Source organism: Zalophus californianus, chromosome 4 (genome assembly GCF_009762305.2).
Source record: "Zalophus californianus isolate mZalCal1 chromosome 4, mZalCal1.pri.v2, whole genome shotgun sequence".
NCBI classification, from domain to species: Eukaryota; Metazoa; Chordata; class Mammalia; order Carnivora; family Otariidae; genus Zalophus; species Zalophus californianus.
In genome coordinates, this window is record NC_045598.1 from 15,768,837 (window position 1) to 15,791,767 (window position 22,931).

The window sequence follows — 22,931 nt, forward strand, 5'->3', positions numbered from 1 at the left end:
GCAGCTGTAGTGTTCCTCCCCAGGCGGCAGCTGCTGCAGCCCAGTTTGGTGCTCTAGCAGGCCCCCCACCCCCATCCCAGTCCCCAGCCTGCTGGCAGCTCAGGGAACACTCAGCACTTCCTGCGGCCACAGCTCCTTCAAAAGAGCCAGGAAGGCGCAGCGTGACAGCCCAGACAGTGCTGGCTTCCGCCTGTTCTCATTCTGATTGTTCCCTGTGTGTGTCCATGGGAAGGAGGAGCTGGGCAACCCGGGTAAGTCTCTTCTCTTTCAGCCTCAGTCTTCCCATCTGGGCAATGGGACAGTCTGCAAAGCAGTGTTTCCCAAACTCATCTGCTCACAGAATGATTCAGCAGGTCCTGTGGGGAGAATGGGGAATTTGGGGCTTGGTGTGCCTCTTTAATCTCCTTTTAAATTTGAATCAGCCACACCCTTTCTTTCTCTATGCTCCCTTCACGCAAAGCTCATCAGGTCCTCAGCAACTAGCAACACAGGCAGGGCAGGGGCTGTTAGCCCCTGGCTGGAGTTGTACAGATACATAAACACACACTTTTAACTACCTCCCAATCACTGTAAAGAATACCTCCATCTCTCTTATACTTTTCCCAGTCTGTTCCCCTCCCCAGGAAACTGGGACTCCCCCCGCCAACCCCTGCATTCACCCCCAAGTGATTCTTGTGGCCTGGTTTGGGGAAATCTGCTCAAAGGACCCTCCCTAGCCCAGACTTTCCAGGGCTGTGACTTCTAGCCTGGAGGCTTCCTAAGGACAAATAACTGCCCTCTGGCCCAGCCAAGTAAGGCTAGGGAGCACAAGGTGACACTCTTTGGGTTTCCTATTGATTTGGGAGGCTGGAGGGTGGGGGAGTCTTAGAGCTGTTCCAGCCCCGGGGAGCTGGATGGGGCAGGGAGGGTCTCTAGGTCAGCTGTGGTAGAGAGAGCCTGGAGCACGGGTGACCTCCAGGTAGGTTCCTTGAGGGGTCCTATGCAGGGTGTGGTCAGCATCTTCCATTTGTGTGAGCCTGGATCATCTCTACCACCGTGTCCGCTCCTCCCCCCACTACTGCCCAGGCCTTCCTTCCCTTGCCTGGGAAGGGGGACAAATGATCTAGCTTTCAGGGTTGTTAACGAGGACTAAACTAAGGTCAAGCATGTCCCACTCAGTGTCTGGTACACCGCAGGTGCTCTCCCGAGTGGGCGATGGGTATAGGCTCAGAGGTACAGGGACTGACCCAAGTCACACAGGTTGGGGGGGGGGGTAGCCTGGTGCCTGGCCCAAACGTGCTGGCCTTGTGACTTTACTGATGAGCCTCAGTTTCCCTATCTCAGTTTCCCTATCTGTCAATGGGGCCAATAAGCCAACCGTGCCTGTATCACTGGCGTGCTGTGAGGGTCTGATGCAATCTGAGTGAAGGGCCCATTGAAAAAGAAAAGGTTTTCATGGAGTCATACCACTGGATTTCCTATTTTCATGGTGAGCCTAGTGGCCCTTCTGGGACCAGAAAGAGGGGACCCCTTGGCACGAGACGGTAAAAGCCTCTTTCCCTAACCGTGAGTGCTTTGTACCATGGGGTCTGAGGTGTCCCAGGTGATGGGAGGCATAGCTGGAAAAGGCCTGGCCTCATAGGCACACAGATGGTGTTGTGTCTGGGCTCTGGGTATGTCTAGTGGCTTTCTTTCTCTGAGCCTCAGTTTCTGAATCTGTAAGATGGGAACTGTAACCCTATCCTGGCTTGATGAGATGTTGTTGGGACCCAAGGGAGATGGATATGGGGAAAGGGGACTCCGGAGCAGAAAGGGACCTTCAGGCAGGCAGTAGCTCAGCCACCTCCAGCCTGTGTGTGCTGACTCTCCAGGGATAGCCAGTGATTTTACTGAAGGCTGCTGTCCGGCAGGGCTGGTGTTATCCCGGTTCTGGGGCCGTGCAGGGGTCAGGGTGGCAGGCTGCGGAGGCCGGCCAATCTGGGTTCAAATCCCAATTCGAAGGTTGAGCACCTCTGAGCTTCTCTTTCCGTCATCCTGTAAGCGGGGATGCGAATGCCTCTCTCATGGGGCCAGGCACACAGTGGGTGCTCAATAAGAACAGTTTCTCTTATTCTGGACATAGCTTCCCCCTCTGGCTGGTTCAGTGTAGTCTCATTCCCGGGCTTGTAAATGGGGTCGAGCAGCCACCGTTGCTGCTTCAGAGAAATAACGGGTCAGCACCTTGGCCGGCCGGGGATGCCCTTCCTTCTGCGGCTTTTATCCCACAGGGTGACCAGCACAATGGCTACTGCGTAGTAGGTGCTTTTTTTTTACCCTGGCTGGTCAGGAATCTCCAAGAGGACAGAGACCCTGTCTATCCTGTTCCCTCAATGAGTCCTTAGTACCTAGAACAGATACCAGGTACACAGCTGGTGCTCACTCAGTGTTTGGGAATGAAGAATGAATGAACAAAGTTGAACGAACAGGCATTGGGTGGGGAAGGCCTGGCTTGGGGGGAGGGGAGCTTCATGGGCTGTTCCTCACCCCCCACCCATCCCGTTTCATCCCTCCTGGGCTAATCCCTAAAAGATTAACCCCAAGGAACAAAGCCAGGTCACAGCCACTGACCCAAGGCTTTGCAGAGAGCATCCAAGGCTTGTGTGCCTGGGTGTGTACAGGGGGCTCTGTGGGGCCCTCTTCGCCCCAAGATGACTCTTCTGTCCCCAACCCTGGACATGGTCCTCACGGCGGTCCTCAGCCTCCTCCTCCTGATGCTGGCCTTGAGCCTCCTCTGCTTCTTCACCTGCCGCCTGGCCAGGCCACTCAGGTAGGAGAACTCGCCTGGGCCTAACTCCCTCCCCTGCCAGATCTCCTGCCCTAAACTCATTTGGCTACAGTTCACTCTTGGCGGGACAGAGAAAGGGTGGGCACTGGTCTCTCTTTGCTCTCTGTGCTGGGGAAACCAAGGCCCAGAGAGGTTAAGAGTCAGCCTGGGATTGAATCGCACTTGGCCACGGACTAGCTGAGATCCTTTGCTCAGTTTCCTAAACTGTAAAACAGGCTAATGACACTTGCTGTGAGGATTAAGTAAGACCACAGATGTCAATAGTTAGCACAGTGTTCGGTACCACGTGAGTGCCCAAGAAATGGTAGTGATTTGTATCTGTCAATTGCCGTCGACCTTTTGGGACCCAGCCACCCAGGACTGGCTTTTTGCCTGGCTCCAAGGGGCTCCCATGCCCTCTGCCCCGGGATGCTGAGTCAGTCCTCAGGGCTAAGGCTCAGCCCCTCTGCTCCCCTCTCCTGACCTGCCAAGGAGCTGCTCCTCCTCCAGGGGCCAGAGCCCAGTTAGGGCTTCTGCATACTTGTCATGAGTAATCCGAGCACGTAGCTGGGAGCCTGGTGGAGACGGTCCAGCTGGGAGGTGGGGGGTAGTGGGGCTGGCACACACTCTAGACTCCGTTCTGAGCTAGTAGAGCATTGGCAGAGGGTGGTGGGCAGCCGGGGCCCCTGCAGCCCCAGACTGGGCCCCACTGAGCCCATCACCAGGGCCAAGAGAGCAGGCTTGGAGCCTCTGGGTGGGGGTGGGGGCCAAGAGGAGGAGCCCGCAGAGCAGACTCTGGCTTCTGAAGGGTCTCCTAGGTTCCAGCCCCCTCTCCTTTTCAGGCAGAGGCAGTGGGAGAAAGCACAAGGAGAAGGCACCTGTCTGTCTGTAGGACAGGGGGTCTCAAAGCCACATCCCTGGGGCCAAAATTCAGAGCATTCCAGCCTGAATCTTGAGGCTTTTCATTAAGTTAGCATTTACAGAGCTGCTTCTGTGTGCACAGGGTTGGGGATTCAACAATGGGGAAAATGGTGTTTACTCTCCCAGAGCATCAGGCTGACAGAGGAGAGAAACAAATAAGAATAATCATGCAGGCCGGATGAGCCCTTTAGATCTCCTGGGGCCACCCTTGACTTTTCTTTTTCCTTATTTCCTTGTTTGTATTGGGCCCAAGGGGCAGAGAGGATTAAGTCCTATTTTTCAGTGCATGGTGAACTATCATGAGCCTTGGTTTTCTCACCTGCAAAGGAGATCACAGCCCCACCTCTGTCCATTGTAGGGGTTACTAGTGAGAAATCATGATGGAAGCCTTCATAAACAGTGACGTGCAGTACATAGGTCATTTGCATTCTGTCTGTGTTTATAGATTGTTTACCTAAGCTCTTAGTATTGTTTTTATCCTCTTGAAATAAAACACACATGCATTCATGCAGGAAAGTGTCAATATTACACATCAACCGCTTGTTTCATTTTCAGATGGAATCCACCCATGTAACTGGGCTGCAGATCAATCACAAGTCCCTTGTGCCCCCTTCGGTCTCCACACCTTCAAGTATAACCTTTGTCTTGTCTTCTAACCCCTCGCTTTGTCCTTAAACTTTGTATCTTGGGAATTACTCTCTATGTACTCTTGGATTGGCTTCGGCCAGTCAACTTTACCTTGGCAAGATTCATCCCTGTTGTTGTGTGGAGTTGTCAATCGTGATCATTCATCCTGACTGTTGCTTAGATTTCCATTCTGATAACTCACACAGCGTATTTCTCCATCCTGCTGAAGGTGGAGCAGTTCTGAGGCCGGACGAACAGAGGTGATGCGAATGTTCTCATACTGGTCTTTTGGTGAACGCACATGTGTGCATTTCTGTTGGAGATAGATGGGTCAGAGGGCATATGCATGTTTTGGCTTTGGTAGATGCCGCCAGTTTTCCGAAGGGGTTGTACTGATCTACACCCACTCCTGGCAGTGAATGGATACCCTAGTTATACTCTACGCACTTGCCAATACGTGTACTTCTCTGCACACACAAAGGAAGGATTTGGGGGTGGTTCTTCCCTTCCCCCTGCCTTCCTCCTCAGAGCATTGGCTTTCAACTGATGTCAATATTTACTAATACTGCCAAGCACTGGAGTATGGACAAACAAGGCAAAGTCCCTGCTCTTAGAAACTCCCAGTGTGGTGGGGGAAATGGACCAGAAAAGAATTACTTTCAAAACAGGGACATACACACAATGGTAGAGGTGGTATGAAGTTCAGAGGTAGCATCCTCAAATGAGTGGCCATCTGGGAGGCTTCCTGAAAGAAGCCTTTTTAAGCCGGTTTTTAAGCTATTTGGAATAATATTGTGGTGTATTGACACTGTATATCAATTTAATAGCATTCTTTCTGATGTTAGGGTTTACTCTAGAAACATTTGAAAAAGGGGCACCTGGGTTGTCAGTTAAGTCTGCCTTCGGCTCAGGTCATGATCCCAGGATTGTGGGATTGAGCCACACATCAGGCTCCCTGCTCAGTGGGGAGTCTGCTTCTCCCTCTCCCTCTATCCCCTCCCCACCACTCCTGCTCTCTCTCTGTCTCTCTCTCTCTCAAATAAAATCTTAAAAAAAAAAATTGGAAAAGGTAGAGTAGGGGCGCCTGGGTGGCTCAGTCGTGAAGCGTCTGCCTTCGGCTCAGGTCATGATCCCAGGGTCCTGGGATCGAGCCCCGCATTGGGCTCCCTGCTCGGCGGGAAGCCTGCTTCTCCCTCTCCCGCTCCCCCTGCTTGTGTTCCCGCTCTCGCTGTGTCTGTCTCTGTCAAATAAATAAATAAAATCTTAAAAAAAAAAAAAAAAGAAAAAGGTAGAGTAAAAAGAAATCAGAAGTCATGCCTCTCAGAGTTAAGTGCTGGTAGATGTCAGATGTAGTGTTTCCTTTTAGTTCCTGCCTGCTCTACTGCCCCCCATTAAGGAGCCAGGTGGATGCGGAAGCAGGTGGAAAAGCATAAGGGTGCAATTGGATGGTGCTTTTGGTGAATTCTGGGTGTTTTGTGGGTGGAGGTGCTGGTGAGCCCTCACCTCTGGGCACTGAAATGCAGTGTGTATTTTCCCTTATGAGGGAGAGAGAGGGAGAGAGCGCGTGTGCGCATGAGAGCAGGGGGAGGGGCAGAGGGAGCTGGAGAGAGAGAATCTCAGACTCTCCGCTGAGCTCGGGAGCCCGACGCAGGGCTTGGTCTCAGGACCCTGAGCTCCTGACCTGAGAGAAACCAAGAGTCGGACTCTTAACCAACTGAGCCACCCAGGCGTCTCCAGCATGCACGTTTTTGAGGTTGAATAGAGATTCTCTTTGATAACAGCAGAGTGGTTTCTTATCTGACATGACACCCAACGGTAGAACGTTGTACATCACTGCTGCTTCCCGCAACAAATGGAGAGTATTTGTTTTTACCTCGGTTTTGGTGGAAATATATTTTCCTGTGAAACTTGCCTTTTGAAAGCTCTCCTCTTTCAGCAACATTTTTGCACAATGGGGTTAGTGCATTCTCAGCTGCAGTTGGGGTTACCCCTTGTGATCCTGACAGGATAACCACAATTTAAAAACTTTCTTATGCCATCGAGTACATGCTCATTTTAGGCAATTTGGAAAATTAAATAATAATAAAAAGAAGAGGAAATCATCATTCATAGTCTTACTGCCCAGAGAAAACCACAGCTAACGTTTTGGTGTATTTCCTTCGTGTGTGTGTGTGTGTGTGTGTTTTAACAGTTTTTTTAAATTATAAAGGTAACATCTCAACACAGGAGAAAATTTGGGGAATGCAGAAAAGACAGGGAAAAGGCAATCAAATCCTCTGAAATGTCACCACCCAGAAATGGGCACCCTTAGCAGCCAGTCTTCTTTGGGTCACTCCTATAGGTTTTATATCTCATACGGATATATATATATCCGTAAATGCCAAGTTCTAGAAGAGAATGTGGCAAATGTGGTTGTCCCTGTAAGAAAGGGTGGACTCTGTTTTGTCTCTGTTGTGCTTGGGACACGGGTCATTAAAAGGCTGCAGACTAGTCAGAATCAGGAGCAGGAGTAGCCTCACCTGGGAGCTTGTTAGAAATGCACTCAGGAGTCTGGGTGAGGGCAGGTGGACCCTGGGCCTATTTCCTTCTAAGAGATTCTGGTGCGTGCTGCAGTTTGGGAATCATTACCCAGGAAGACCGAACTCTGGTGGGGTTCAGGCTCCAGATGGACCGGAAGTGGGAGTTCACCTGGGAAATGGGGAAGGAACCACTTTGCAGCATGAAGCTCATTATACTTACATGACCGTTTGCATGATTGAGCTTCCTGAGGGAGGGACTGCCTGGGTTTCCATCCCAGTGCCCAGCCCCATGCTGGGCCGGTGATCAATGTTCAACAAATAATGAATGAATTAGTGAATGTATAAGTGGATGGACGAATGAATTCTGGAGCTATGGCCCACATGTCTTTTTTTCCCTTTAATTTCTAGGATTGGAACATCAATTAACATCTGACCACTGCCAGCCCATCCCCTCCCACCCACGTTGATCACACCTCTGGGCCGGAGAGAGAAAGCAGGTCTTGGAGAGGGCACCATGATTTCTCCCTTCTTAGTGCTGGCCATTGGCACCTGCCTTACCAACTCCTTTGTGCCAGGTAGGCTGGAGGACCCAGGCAGAAGGGCGGGGAAACTTGGTGCCAGTGGGGTAGGAGGAGGGCAGTATCTCTGTTCAGGGTCATAGAACTATCCAAATGATCTAACAGCTGGAAACACATGTTCCCAGAGCAGGAGGTCCCAGCTCTGCTCTTGCATGTGCTAGTGTTGGACAGGCCACTCTTTTTCTCTCTTTAGATGATCCTATTCCTTAATTAGGGTATAAACTATGCCAAGTCTTGGGTTGCTAAGCCTCCTGTTGGTTTTGTCTAATTAATGCTCCCCCGTGGTGATAACATTTCCTTATAGCTTATAATTTTTGCCGGTGAATTCAACAGGAGTTTTGTTTGGTTTTGTTTCTTATTGGAGACTCACATGGAAGTGTTTCCATGGTGCAGTGTTGTTGTGTTTGATTCTTCAACTAATTCTAGACAAGTTTTTATGTTAATTCTTCATTTAGGGGTTCTTACACTGTAAATTCAGACCTCCGCGGAGACTGGGCTTAGATTTGGAGTTGCGTTCACCTTTCTCAAGACTGGCTTTCTTTCCCCATCCCTTCTATAGTAACACATGCACATTATCAACCTAGATCTGTATCTGGTTGGACACCCCAAGGGCCGCCGAGCCTCAGTCCCAGCGGGAGAGGGGAGCCCACCTTGGCTCAGTCCATCACGTGGAAGTTCTCTACCTGTCTGGTGGAGAGAGTAAATTCCTCCTCTTTAGGGCTGTTGTGGGAATCCCACAGTATAGTCAGTGTTAGGCAGGGAGTGGGTGCTCTTAGGAAGAATATTTTCAACAGATGAGGAAATTGGGGTGCAGGGAAGGGACTGGCCCTCCCCTGGTGACACAGCAAGTCAGGGTTGGGGATGGAACCCAAGCTGCCAGGGTCTCAGGCTGTGCCCCCTCTCGATCCCATGATGCCTTTCAGTGTGGATCCTTGGGGATTCCAGTCACTCTGTGGGACCACGTCCCTGCTTTCTCAACACTCACAGCCCACCTGAGTGAAAGCTAAACAGATGGATGAAAAGTGAAAAGGTGAACAAGCAACAATGTAAAAAATCTTCAGATATTCAGCAGTTCAGTCTTTTGTATTTGTTCCTTTTTAGCCATTCTGATGGGCGTGTAGTGGTGTTACATTGTCTCCTCTTTTTTTTAAATTAGGTATAACTTATAAAGTGCACCAATTTAAAAAATGTATAGCCTCATGAGTTCTTACATATTTTATGCCCATGCAAGCACCACCCAGATTAAGAGAGAACATTTGCAGTCATGGGACGCTAAGGGCTTTCGTATGCACTCCCCAACCAAGCCCGCCCCCAAGCCGAAGGAAGTGCCCTAGGCTTACTCCTGCCACCACACATGAATTGAGCCTGTTTGGAACTCATGTACATGGAATTGTACAGTACATACTGACAAGTACTCTTCCCCTAGCATTATATTCTGAGCATTTGTGCATGTCATGTAATGTTCTCTAAAAACAATGGCCTCCTGATACTCAGTTGTCCAAGGCCATGATTGCTTAAGCCAGTCCTCTGACAATGAAGTCAGTTTCACATCCACTAACCCCTTCTCAGGGTCAGGCCCTAGGGGGTGGCGCTGGTGCAATAGACAAGGGCTCTCGCCAGTCTTTTCCAGTCTCACAAGGAGCATCCAGAGCAGGGAGCCTGGCAGAGTGGGATCACAGCTGGAGTCAAGAAGGAATGGATGCAGGGCAGGCTGATGTCAGCTCAGCCCCTGGGGGAAGGGGGGTTCTGCCCGGATGTTCGGGAAGGGGAGGGAAGGACTGGTTGTCGGTAAGTCAAGACGGGAAGAAGTGCATCACCACCCAGATCGCACCCAAATGGCCAGAGAAGCTCCTTGACCGACGCCTTGCCACTGTAGTAGGTGTGGAGGAAGGCAGGAGATGGGAACCAGCCCTGATCAAAACCACCACCGGCTCTGGAATTTGTTGAGACTGGATCTCAATCCTAAAACTGCCTCTAGGAAGCTATGGACTCCCATTTTCCTCGGGGCAGAAACTCAGATGGTGGGAATTTGCCTCAAGGTGCACAGCTGGATGGGAGGGCCAAGGCTCCCCAGCCTCCAGCACGGGGCTCTGCCTGTGAGGCCTGAAATGGGTGAAGTTGGCAGAGCCCTTCATTAGGGCGATGGCCCCGGAGGCTGCCAGGGGGAGGCGGCGCGGACTAGTGTGCGGGGCCTCTGCTTGGAAGAACAAGGGATTCCAGGTCTGGCATGGAATTATTCCTGGGGGTGGGGGATGGTAATCTCCTGGGGGTCAAGTATGTCATTTATTGAACACGGCCGCCCCCCTCCCCCCACAGTGACCCTGAGAGGAATCTACAAACAACCGCATTTGACAGTGAAGGAAATGGAGTTTCAGAGAGGTGTGACCTGCCCCCACGGGGGTCCTTGGCACAGCTGTGGTTGTCACTGAGGTCTGTCAGGCACTGCAGCTATGTTCTTTCCATTGGAGGATTGACTGCAGGATGCACGGGGGCAGGGTGAAGGGTGCGGGGGGGGGGGGAGAAGAGCGTTTTCTCAAGACTAGGGACACGGGACATCCTCCTCTTTGCTAATTTCTCCTAACAGGGGTGAGATTGTGCATGATGGCTTGAAATCGGATTCATAAAACAAAAGGCAGTCTTGCTTTCCAGTGCTGCTGTTGGTGCTGTTGCTAAGTCAGGTTTCTGCTGACTTTAATGAATAAGCCAAGCAGAGTTTATAATTGATGGCTGGATACCTCTGGGGACTCCTGCAGGTGAAAGTAGTTTGTTCTCTTGAACAGATTAAACATTACCCTCCTAATTGTGCTTGCACAATTCATTTGCTGCCTTAGCAGAATGTCTCTGTATGGGGTGGAAAGAAACAGCGTGGGCTCTGGGGGGTGAAGCCAGAGCTGTGTGGCCCTAGGCACATTGGTTGGTATCTCTGAGCCGTGGGCTGGCCCAGGTCTACAGACCATACAATGGCTGGCGGACACAGACAGCCCCGGCTCCCTACCCCCAAGTCCAGGCAGCCCTGCCCTCAGGCACGAGAAGCTGGGGTATCTGTAATGTCTGGGGACGGGAAGCTGCCCCCCACCCCTGCCAGAAAACTCTGCCTCTCTGTCTCTACAGAGAAAGAGAAAGACCCCAAGTACTGGAGAGACCAAGCTCAGCAGACCCTGAAATATGCCCTCAGGCTTCAGAAGCTCAACACCAATGTGGCTAAGAACGTCATCATGTTCCTGGGAGATGGTGAGGCCTGGGGGTCCCCAAGAACACGGCTGGGTGGGGGCACCTAGGTAGGGGCTCAGGGAGCCAGGCTGTGGTGGAAGGAGGCTGTGTTGAAGAGGCTGGGGCCTGGGGGGTGAGCATGTTTAAGGGGATGGGGGGCCGGGCTGTGGACCCAACAGGTCTGTGTGCTCTGCCAGGCAATCCCTGAGGGTCTGGGGAGGGGAGGGAGAAAGGGGCCACCGAGTCACATCTACAGAACTGTGCTCTGGTGCCCACGCCCCAGCCAGCCTTGGCCCCAAACTAGTGAAGTGTAAGTGCCCAAGATGGAGAGGTGGGGAGCCCGAGAAACTGAGCCCCCCCCTTCCCCTGCGGCAGGGATGGGTGTCTCCACGGTGACGGCTGCCCGCATCCTCAAGGGTCAGCTCCACCACAACCCCGGGGAGGAGACCAGGCTGGAGATGGACAAGTTCCCTTACGTGGCCCTCTCCAAGGTGAGTTCCGGCCGCCCTGGGCCCAAGCCTCCCACCTCTCAGCTTGGCCACACCGAGGAAGGGCAGGGGAGTCGGGCCTGCGGGTGAGGCGGTCAGCCCTCCTGGGGTCTCCGTGGCCCCACCGTGAAAGGAGGATAGCATCAGCTGCTCGCCAAGACTTGATCTTGAGGGTCTTCGTCGTCGATTTAAAAATCGATTGACGCATAACCGGCACAGAGGAAAGCCCACGTGCCCCAGCGGGCAGCTTGAGTTTTCACAGACTGTACCTGTCTGCATAGCCGGTGTCCAGGCTAAGTGACAGCAGCCGGCAGGCCCCCCAGCTCTCCCCCAGTCCCTTGTCCCGCCGACCCCCCTGGCTTCCAACACCCCCGAGGAGCTGTTCTGCTTTAGTCCTTGCTGTCTGCGGAACCCCATGGCGCATGTGCTTCTGCGCCGGCCCCGCTGCATTCATGCCCTCCCCAGGCGCCTCCGGTGATAGATTAGCGGTGGCAGTTCTTGTTGCTGGGGTCCCCACTGGGGTCCCTGCTGGGGCCGTTATGTACTGAACATCCTCTGGACACCCTGGGTCGGGCCCAGGGCTCACTTCTGGGAGAACGGCAGGGGCTGGGATTTTTTCCTGTGGCTCACAGGCTGGTGGGGAAGGAAGACAGGCAAAGAGTTTTGGGGTCTCAACTAGAGGTCTGAATGGGGGAGGGAGGGGGGCCTTTTTCCCCATTCTAGATCCTGCTGCCCCCTCCCTTTTCCTCCCTTTTTCCCAGCCTCCCGCCCCCGTCACTTTTTCAAGGACCCGCCCCCTTCTCCAGGACTCACCTTCCTCCCCATCCCCTTGCTGGCTCCCACAGCCCCAGGCCCAGAGAGAGGCCTGAGTGACCCGGCCCCCACCCCCCTGCCTGTTGGAGGGCTGCCCTCACCCCTTCCCGCTGCCCTGGCCGCCAGGGCACAGGGAATGGGGAGAGGACGCAAGTGGCTAGGTGATACTGTGGCTCCGGGGGGACCTTGGGAGGTAGCGGGGCTTCGCCAAGGCCACAGGAGGCCCCTCTGTCTCCATCATGCCCCAGTCCTCAGGGTGTGAGTGGGGGTGAGGTGAAGGCCACCAGCAAGGCCTGGCCGATTCCTGACGCCCCCTTTCCCACCCGCAGACGTACAACACCAACGCTCAGGTCCCTGACAGCGCAGGTACTGCTACTGCCTACTTGTGTGGGGTGAAGGCCAATGAGGGCACCGTGGGGGTGAGCGCAGCGACCCAGCGCGCCCAGTGCAACACGACTCAGGGGAACGAGGTCACCTCCATCCTGCGCTGGGCCAAGGATGCTGGTGAGTGGGGGTGGTGGCAGGGAGTAGGGCCCGGCTCTGTGTCGTCTGGGCCTCAGTCTGCCCCCACTGGATAATGGGGAGAGGGCAGAGAAAGATGCTCTCCAGGGCTTTTCCAGCTCTGGTGGCTGGGAGCCTGGGGGATATTCGTGGAATCCCTTCCATGATCAGGAAGGCTAGTGGCTTAGGGGGTTACTCAGATGTGGGTTCCAGTCCCGGCTCATTTCCCTGAGTCTATTTATTTGACAATAAAATGGCCGTGAAAACATGGCCCCCTTATCCGTATGATGTGAGGAAGGTAAAGAACGTAGCCTGGGGCTGGCCCCATGGGAGATCAGTGTCTACTTCGCCCTTCCTCCCTGGAAGTGGGGGCCCTAGCTGGTGTCCTGGGAACTTTGGGGTTAGGGTATGAGGTTGACTGACAAGGTGACAGAGCCACACCCCCTGAGAGCCCTTAGGAGGTTCCCTGTGTTCTTGCAGGGCAGCCGGGGGGCTTCCTGTGGAGGGGTGGGTCTGCAGGGTGCAGGATGGAAGGGAGGACCCTGGCCCAGGTGTTCACAGCTCAAGGGCCATCAAGGAGGGGAGGGCCACAGAGGTAAAGGGAGCTGTGCTGTCGGGATCTTCAGAAGCCACCGTCCCCCCCCCCCCCCACCAATCCCCGCAGGACTGGTGGGGAGACTGAGGCCCAGGCAGTCAGTGGAATGGATGGGAGGCCAGTCTTTAGTCAGGAGAGGGAAGGAGAAGACAGCTTGGACAGCCCCATCCCCAATTGTCCTCTCCCACATGCCAGGGAAGTCTGTGGGCATTGTGACCACCACGAGAGTGAACCACGCCACCCCCAGTGCTGCCTACGCCCACTCTGCTGACCGGGACTGGTACTCAGACAACGAGATGCCCCCGGAGGCCCTGAGCCAGGGCTGCAAGGACATTGCCTACCAGCTCATGCACAACGTCAGGGACATCGAGGCGAGTGTGGGGGTGCAGGCTGCTCAGGGATGGGCGGGCTTGTGAGGCGGGGCCTCTGCTGGGCCTCAGGCCTCTGCTGGCTCAGGAGAAGCCGCCCAGCCTGGCTCCCCACACACCTGGGAGGCTCCCAGCCCATTAGGGGATTTGCGGTTGGGGCAGGGAGCATTGGAAGCATTCTCCGCGGTGGGGCTGAGGGATAAGCCCTGATGTGGCTGCCACCACACCCCAAGAATCAGGCGCCCAGGGATTATTCTGTAAGTTGGGATCTGGCGCTGCACCATCAGCCATGCCCGCCAGCACGGTGGAGGTAGGGGTGACCCCGTGGCCATCTGAGGGGAGCACCTGCCCTGCACATGCCCACAGGCACAGACAGGCCCGTGTCCCGTGCGCCCGACCAGGAAGCCCGGAGAGGAGATGGTGTGGGCAGTGGTTAGCAGGAGCGCTCGTGTTTGAACTTCCAGGCTTCCAATCCTTGCCCTACCGCTTACTAGCTGTGTGACCTTGGATCAGTTAAACTCTGTAGCTTCCCTTTGATGGCCCGTTTGTGACATGTGCCTCCCCCGTCAGCCCATTGCAAGATCCAAATAAAATAAGCCCTTGGAGTTTAGTAAGGCCTGACACCTAGTGGGTTCTCAGAAGGTGGTGGCATTCTGCACAAGCCACATAGGCCGGCCCTGACTCCCAGCTTTGGCATCCAGGCCGGCTCGTGTGCGCAGGTGTGAACACACAGCCCAGATACTGTTCCCTTGGTGCTCAGAGGGGCCCCTACTCTGTTCTTAACTGAGGCCCTCCTGCTTGTTCCTTTTTTTTAGGCTCTTGTTACCCACTTCTGTGGTCTGGAGAGGGGGCAAGGGGATTTTTAGCGCCCTGAAACTAAGATAGGGGTTCAGTGAGGCTCAGAGAAAGCCCCAGGTCCCACCTACCCTTCACCTGTTTCTACCACCACCAGACAAACGGACTGGCTCCCGGACCCTCTGTTCCCCATGTACCAACCCAGTTCCCAAGGCCCGTCTCCCCACCCATGACTTCCCTTTCCTAAGCAGTGGATTGAGCACCCCCTTTCAGGACAAACAGTTTCGGCAGTCCCTCCTAGTGAGCATGTATCTGAGGCCAGGCCTCTGTCCTGACTTTGCCTCCACCTGATGCACATCCTGGGGCAAGTTGCTTCCTCTTCCTGAACCTCAGTTTCCCCACCTGTGCAACAAGAATAGAGAGCCCCACCTGCCCCCTTCCAGGGCCGCTGGAGGCCAAGATGAGGTCATGGATGTGAGAACATTTGTTGTACAAGTGCAGGGTGTAATTACGGGGCTGCTTCTTGGGGAGATGTGCCAGGAACAGCCTGAGAGGGGGACAGGAGCTTAGGGAAGGCTTCTCCGTGGGGGGAGGGTGGACTGGGGTGCTCGGGTCACTGGGGGTTGAGCCGGGGCATGAGTGAGGGGGTGGACCGGGGTGAACACTGCCCCCCTTCCTCTCTCTTCTCCCGCTTTGCCCTCCCGTCCGCTCCTGCATCTCCACCGCCCCAAAGCCCCCCAGCCCCCAGGCTGCACATGAAACACAACTCCTGGTGTCCGCCCTGAAAATAAATATCTTTTGCTAAAAAAAAAAAAAAAGGAAAGAAAGAAAGAAAGACACAAACCCAAACCCCAAAGCCAAACAGCAAGTCTGTTATTTGGGAGTTTAATGAGCGTGTGAAGTCCCTGCTGGGGCTGGAAATGATGAGGCTCCAGGCAAGAAGATTGGGGGCTTCATTTTCCACTCTGAAAATGCCAAGGGGTCAGGTTCTGTGGGAACGGGGGTGGGGAGCCGGGGGCCGGTGACCCAGGGTCCCCTCTCCTTCGCCTCACAGCCTGCCCCACCCCCAGAGCTCCTGGCTGGGCCCGGCAGGGAGGAACTCGCCTCTTTGGAAGTACTCTGATGTCCACTACTTTGGCCAGTGAGAACGGCTTCAGCTGGGGCCGCCCGCGGGTGTCGGGACTACGTTGTAATACTGCATGACTGCATTTCCTTCTGTGGCCATCCTGACCATTTGACAGATAAGGAAACGGAGGCTCAGAGAGGTGAAATGACAGGCCCTCGGCCCGTAAGTGACAGAGTCGGAGTCAAAAAACCCAAGTCTGACTTCTAAGCCCGTGCCCTTTCCAGTTCCCTATGACCCAGGCTGGCCCCAGGCGCCTTCCCCACCCCCACGATCCGCCTGGACTTGGGATGAAGCGGAAGGCAGAGCAGAACATAGGAAATGTCAGGCCTGGGGCGGTGGATCTGAGGCCAGCCATAGCTGGGCTCCACTCTCCCAAGGTGTCCAGGGGCGGCGGCCTGGCCTGGCGCCCGCGGTGACAGGAGGACACCGGTGTGGCAGTCACTGCAGGTGGTGGCTGTTATGCTCTTGGCCCCATTTTAAAAATAGTCAGGACTTCAAACATGGACTCCCAAGGAAAACAAATAGTCCCGCGTCCGTCCGCCCGCGCACGCCAGCCGTGGTGAGCAAAATTAGCCTGGCAAGGACTACACAGACGTGAACGCCGGCCACTGTTTGCCCCGGTTCCCAGCCGGGCTGCCCCGAGACCTCCCTGGCAGAGGCTCTCGCCTGCGACATGCTGCTTCCCACTGGGGAGAGGAGGCTCTACAGATGTACCAGGGCCCCCGTGCTGGGGTCAAGGAAGCCCCGGGTTCGAACCCTGGCTAAGGCCGTGTGGCCTTAGGGGGAAAAGAAATCACGTATCTGCTCCCATTTCTTTAGTTGGAAAATGGGGACACGGGTTCCCTGGCAGCCTTGGTAATGAAGTTGATTAAGATGACGTATCTGAAGTGTTTAGTGCCTGACACACTGTGAGCGCTCCGTAGATGGTGTTATTGTTACACGAGTGGGAACAGAGTCAGGCTTCTGGAAAGCCAGGTAGGAGAAGTTATCAGTATTTCACCCAGAAGCCCCAAACCGCCGTCCTAATATATGCACGATTTCATCTCCCCAAGTGGAAAAGCAAAGGCTCGGGGTGGGCAGTGTGGACCAAAACCAAGACTCTCCGAGCTGGAGAAGCGTCCACACTATGCCCTGCGCCTCCGGGAGCCCAGCTCTTGAGACTTGGAACCCTGGGGTACTGATGGCTTCTGTCCCCCGTTAGGTGATCATGGGGGGCGGCCGGAAGTACATGTTCCCCAAGAATAGCACCGACGTGGAGTATGAGATGGACGAGAAGTCCAGGGGCACGAGGCTGGACGGCCTGAACCTCATCGACATCTGGAAGAACTTCAAACCGAGACACAAGGTAACCCAATCAGGGGCCACGAGGCTACAGGGCTGGCTTGTGGTGGGAGGGGCGGGGCGACCCCTCTCGGAATCTCAGTTTGTTCCCTCCTCTGTGGGGAGGGGGTTGTAATTCTTACCTCGATGGCGCCAAATGGTCTAACAGATACATGAATGGCACATAGTAGGTGATCAATCAGTTCCTCCCTTTGGGGGGCGGGCACCCAGGGGAGCTAGGCAGTGAGGAGGGTGGGCCACGGAATCACCTGCATGGACATTCAGGCCACTTGAGCTCCTACTGTGTGCAGGACCCCTCACTGGGCATGAATTCCAAAGGATGAATCAGATGGTCAAGGGATTGTGGATCACTGTGTGCTTGGATGGCAAGAAGCCCAGGAGCTACGGGAACCCGGAGGGGACAGAACACAAGGGGGGGCTGACAAGCCCTGAGAGGAGGAGGAAGAGGAGAAGGAGGAGGGGTGGAGGTGGCAGGGAGGGGAGTGTGCTACTCTCCATCGTGACTTGGTTTGGCCCCCGCGAGGGCACGTGCAGGGGAAGGAAGCCTGGAGCACTGGACGGGCCTGAGTGCTGGCTCCCAGGAGTGGCTCTGGCAGCCGCTGGGCCCGGGGCAGATGGGTCTGGAAATGACTGTGGTCAGGACTGAAGACAGTGGGGAGCAGCCTGGGAGCCACTTTGATGTCACTCTGGGGTTGGGTTTCTGAGGGTTCTAGGACTGGCCCCCGGGGGGAGCCTTGTGGGATGGGGCTGGGCCAAAAGCAAGGTGGGGGCAGGGGCCTGAGGATGGCCCCCACAGGGTGGATGAGGGTGGGACTGCGCTGCTTTGAACCCTTTCCGTTCATCTGAGTCAGCCCCAGCCAGGCCAGAGCCCCTTCCTGGCCCAAGCCAGAGAGACACTGCTCCTCCTAGCCTCAGTTTCTCTACGCGGAACATGGGGCCAGGGTTTAACCCTTCTAGCCTGGGTAGCTGCTTAACCCTGGAGCTCCGTGTAGACTCCAAGAGGGAGAGATTGGACCCTTCTAGAGTCAGACTCCCCTTCACCACTGGGTGGCTCTGTCATCTGTGTCTCAGTATCCTCGTCTGCAAAATGGGCCTAACAATACTTCCCTCGTAGGGCTGATGGGAGAACCGAATGAGGTAACACAGGAGAGCCAGCTCAGCGAAGCAGGACAGGGGAGCCCCACTTCCTCAGCCTTCTCACCCTCCTTCCCATAACAACCCCTGAGGCTCCAGAACCACAGATCCCGATGTCATTGCCCAGAGCAGGGCAGTTTTCCTCATCCTCATTGCCCTGAGGATGCACAGCTGATTCTTGGCTGTGCCATGACCCCCAGCCCAGCGCTGAGTGGTGCCATCTCCAGATACGTCGGCCAGCTTCTTCCTGTGGCCTCTGTCCTGGGGAAGCCGCACTTCCTTTATCACCCTCTCCGATGGGGTCTCTGGGGGCAGACTAGGGCTTTACTTCCTCCTTGGCTGTCCATAGCTTCCATAACACACCCAGCCCATGTCTCTTGATGGGCACTTCATACCTGGTGACCCATAGCTTCCTCTTCTTGGCTCCATGATCCCTCCCTGCTGTTTGAAACTCTCCTTCCTGACCCCAGGCTGATCACTGGCTTCTTGTCGTCCAGGGCCCCATGAGGACATCACCTCCACTAGGAGGCCCTCCCTGATGCTGCCTCTGGGCTCACAGCGCCCCCCACCCCTCCATTCTCATTCCCCTGCATTAGACTTGTAGAATTGCCTGTTCGTCATTTCTTAAAGGCAGATGGTAGATCCTCAGGGAGGGATTAGTAAATGGCTGAAGGAAACAAATATATTCCCTAGACCCTGAGAGCAGCTGGGGTCAGTCCTCCCAACCCCCCGGCCCCCATGTGGCTAACACAGGCCCTTCCTCCTAGCACTCTCACTACGTCTGGAACCGTACCGAACTCCTGACCCTCGACCCCTACACTGTGGACTACCTCTTGGGTAAGTGGGGGGGCGGGGTGTGTGTGGAGTGGAGGACACCCAGCTGGGTGCCCTGGGGCTGGGACTGTGAGTCCAGTCCAGGGGGACTTCTGACCCCGTGGCTGGGGCAGAAGACCTGGAGCCAGCCCTGCTGTGTGGCCTGGGCAGAAGCCCGCCAGACTATCTCTGCTGGTCTTGACTAGGGGTTGTCCCCCAAGAAGTAGGGAGCAGGGTAGGGGCCCTGGCTCGGTGGAATGAGGCCCTGAGCCCCACCATGCCAACAGCTGGGTCCCCGTCCCACCTGGCATTGTGCCCAGTGAGTGGTGGCAAAATCTGTAAACCTTTCCCGAGGGGCACAGCCCCTAGGCCCTGGGTGTGTCATTGGAGGTTATGGGCTCAAAGCTGGGCACCTTGGAAGATCCCCCAGACACACGTACACACATGTGCAGGCACACGCGGGCACACACACACACACACACACACACACACACACACACACACACTGCTTGCCTGGGTCACATGGCAAACACCCTATGCCACTTACAGGCTATGGAGAGCCGTGCCAGTTCCCATGTAGCACATCTGGCCCACTCGTGGATCTTAGAGCCAGGGTGCTGGGTTCAGATCCCACTCTACCACCTGTAAGCTGTCCAACCCTGGGCAAGTGATTTCTCCTCTCTGTGCCCCAGTTTTCTCTTCTATAAAGTAGGAATGATGACTGTTCTGTAAGATGGGGCTAATGACCTCAGGGTTGTCATGAGTACACATGAGCCAATGCATTGTATAAGTTGTTATCTCCAAATTATCTCCAAACTTAACAGTTTAAAAGAAGAGTAAACCAAAAATAAAATAAATAAAAAATAAGTAAAAATAAAACGAGTAAACATTTATTACTTCACACAGTTTCTTGGGGTCAGGAATTTCGAGCAGCTTAGCTGGGTCTCCCATTAGGTTGCAGTCATCTGAAGGCTTGGTCCTTGCCACATGGAGCTCTCCGTTGAGTTGGTGGGGTGTCCTTACAACATGGCAGCTGGCTTCAAGGCTAAAGCCATCATATTTTATGCCCTGGTCTGGAAGTCATATAGCATCATTTCTGCAGTATTCTTAGGATAATCTTAGCGTAGGAGGGGGACAATCTTAGCGTAGGAGGGGACACATAAGGGTATAAATTCCAGAAGGCCAGGATTACAAGGTGCCATCTTGGAGGCTGGTGCCTGGGTGCTTCCAAAGCCCCTAGAAGGGCATGTGGCACACAGTGAGCATTCTGTCCATTGGAGCTCTTGTCTGGAGGTGCACATACTCCTGGAAGGGGCAAGGTGTTCTGGATCCAGAACATCTAGGGCAAGAAGCACCAACCTGGTACATGTGGAATCTTGTGACTTGGGCAAGGAATGGATCAATCATATTTCATAAGTAAGAAAACCAAGCTCAGGGAGCAGAAGGGACAGTGAGCCAAACCTTCTGCTACTTCCCTGCACAGAGCACTATGCCTTTCAAGCCTGACCTCTACGTGATAGGTAAGCACACACCCAAGCTGCCCCATTGAGTCCACGGTCCTCTGCCCGGGGGTTGCGGTGCTGTGTCTGGAGCCCTTCAGGCTTGGGACGGCACTGAAGGATTTAAATCCTGGCTCGCCCACTTAGCAGCTGAAGACACCACGCTACTGAGCACCCGTGCCTCAGTCTCCTCTGTAAAATGGACGTGGTGATCCCCTCACCATAGTGTGGCTATGACGGGGAAATGAGGCAGTGCTCCCAAGGTGTTGGGCACAGTTCGGACCCACCTGTGGACAGCTTCCTCCCTGCTTGCTCCAACCCCAAGTTGTGTGTGGGGAACCTGTTCCCTGAGACAGCCCAGGCTCCTTGGGGAGGTGGGGTGCCTTGGCAGGGTCACAGGAAAACTCAACTGTCCACATCCTCCTCAGGTCTCTTTGAGCCAGGGGACATGCAGTACGAGCTGAACAGGAACAACGTGACTGACCCGTCACTCTCCGAGATGGTGGAGGTAGCCATCAAGATTCTGAGCAAGAACCCCAAAGGCTTCTTCTTGCTGGTGGAAGGTAGGGCTCCAGGCCTGGCTGCAGGGCCACTTCCCTGGAAGCCTCTGGGTATATAGCCCTGGGGTCCAGGGATGGGGTGCTCCAACTCTCAAAGACAACCGTCCACTTTTCGGGAAGATGGGTTATGCATGGTGTTGAAGCTCCCAGCCCAACAAGCTGTTCTCCTTTGAGCATGAGTATAACCTGTCAGGCCACCTAGTCCAGAAGGCTTCCCAGAAGAGGAGGTGGGAGGCTTCCTTTTGGGGGTCCCTCCCTAAGGCTCCTCAGCTTCACTCCTCCCAAAAGACAGGTCCAGGGTCATCCTCGGCAGATGCCTATCAATCTGAGGAGCCCTCAGCTGGTTGGTGAGCATCTGCTGTTACCAGGCCCTTGTGGGGCCAAAGTCAGATTCATGACCCTGGGACATCCCGGGTCCCCCAGACTGGGAGAGCCAGTCCCTTCAGGAGTTGGCAGTGCTGTATGCCAGTGTTCATGGGGTTTCCTAGCGCTGTTGGGAGGCCCTGGAGTCAGGCCCGGGTTCTTTGCTGGTGCCGTCTGACCTCTGCCTGCACATTTCTATAAGGTGAGGCCAAAAATGGTCTTTGAAGGGTTATTAACATCCATTATGTTCAGAGACATAAAGTACTTGGAACAGGGCCCAGCAGAAAATAAATTTTCCATGTTTCTATTATTACCATTATTATGATTACACAATAGCTAAGTCAATAACAATAGAAGTGTGAGGAAGTGATAAAAGTTTCCAGAATCTTCCAGAGTTCTAACAGCCATTGTCTCCCATGGTTCCAGATGTTGCCTCACTGAACTCTTCCTGTACACACACACACACACACACACACATTTGCACATACACTCTCACCATACATATAATACACACTCAGGCCCCTCTGCCTTCCAGAGGCCAGTGGCCACCTGCCCGGCTTGGCGGCTTTCTTGCCAAACCCTGGGGTTCCCACTCAAGCATGGCGGTTTCAGCCTGGCCCAAACGGGCCTCTGACGCCAAGGACTCAGCCAGGAACCAGTAGTGGTGAGCACGGGCTCCCCCGGGAGCAGTCCTCTTTGTGACTGCTCCCAGAACCACAACAAAGGGAGGACCCACCCTGCCAGCCTGCCAGGCCAGCGTGGTAAGGCTCAGGCCAGTGGGAAGGGAGGACGCCCAGACCCAGGACCCTCAGAATTGGGAGTGTTCACTCGGGCAGCGTCCTCCTATTAGAGACAAGGAGGGGTCGCCTCAGGTCATGCAGCCCTTAGCCATGACCTTGAAGCCAGGCGCAAAGCCAGGCCTCCTGCACCCACCTAGGAGAGGTGGCACAGGCCTCAGGCTTCGAGGCCTTTATGGAGGCCTGCCATGGGCACTGCCCAGGCATGGAGAATGAGATTTATGCCCAAGTTCAAATCCCAGCCATCCCACCTTGGGTACATCACTTCTGCACCCGAGGCCTCAGTTGCTCCATCTGTAAATGGGGCTGATTGTGCCCATCTCTGCCCAGGATTGTTGTGAAGGGGAAATGAGACACAGCTTGTTATGCCTGGCACCCAGTAGGCACTTAGGCACGCTGGTTCTGTTTCCACCCGTCGGAGGTCTCAGACTCCTTCGAGGATCCGAGGAAGCTGCTCTGAGAGCCATGCGGGGTGGCAGACAGAGCACCAGCTTTTCAGTTGGGTGGATCTGCCTTAAGTCCTGGCTTGGCTCTTTCCATGCTTGGGCCCTTGGTCCACAGGCTGTCCTTGCTGAGCCGCCGTAAAGGTTGAATGGCGGCATGACGTGCCTGGCGTGGTACTTGGCACATGGCTGTTCCCCACCAAAGAATGGTTCCTCCAGCAGTAGAATGGCAGGACCTGGGGGCACAGATATTCCCCTCCCCCTCACCCAAGGCCTTTGCCTTGGTGTCTCAAGGAGGAAGGATTGACCACGGGCATCACGAGGGCAAGGCCAAGCAGGCGCTGCACGAGGCGGTGGAGATGGACTGGGCAATTGGGAAGGCAGGCACCATGACCTCCCTGGAAGACACGCTGACTGTCGTCACTGCGGACCACTCCCACGTCTTCACCTTTGGCGGGTACACCCCCCGTGGCAACTCTATCTTTGGTAGGTGGGCTTCGGTTGGGGTGGGCACTGGGCCCACCCAGATGGTCTGCCCAGCAGGGAGCAGGGAGGAGGGTTGCGAGAGCCAGCAAGCTCAGGGCCTGGCATGTGTGGGACTGTGTCAGAATCAGGTGAGAAAGGGGAGGTACTGTTGGGGGGGGTGCAGTTACAGGAT

The 22,931-nt window shown here is 54.9% G+C and overlaps 1 protein-coding gene across 2 annotated transcripts in view; it reads left to right on the top strand.

Moving 5' to 3' along the window:
- Positions 1–22,931, top strand: part of ALPL (alkaline phosphatase, biomineralization associated) — a 54,919-nt gene that overhangs the window by 29,861 nt on the left and 2,127 nt on the right. The window contains exons 2-10 of one of the 2 annotated variants that reach the window (XM_027572523.1): positions 7,258–7,424; positions 10,539–10,658; positions 11,013–11,128; positions 12,268–12,442; positions 13,230–13,405; positions 16,525–16,668; positions 18,566–18,635; positions 20,539–20,673; positions 22,568–22,759. In XM_027572523.1, the coding sequence (XP_027428324.1) occupies positions 7,364–7,424; positions 10,539–10,658; positions 11,013–11,128; positions 12,268–12,442; positions 13,230–13,405; positions 16,525–16,668; positions 18,566–18,635; positions 20,539–20,673; positions 22,568–22,759 (1,189 nt within the window). In that variant the 5' untranslated portion in view covers positions 7,258–7,363. Of the gene's footprint in view, positions 1–7,257; positions 7,425–10,538; positions 10,659–11,012; positions 11,129–12,267; positions 12,443–13,229; positions 13,406–16,524; positions 16,669–18,565; positions 18,636–20,538; positions 20,674–22,567; positions 22,760–22,931 lie in introns of those variants that run through there. The other variant, XM_027572533.1, reaches the window with a different exon arrangement.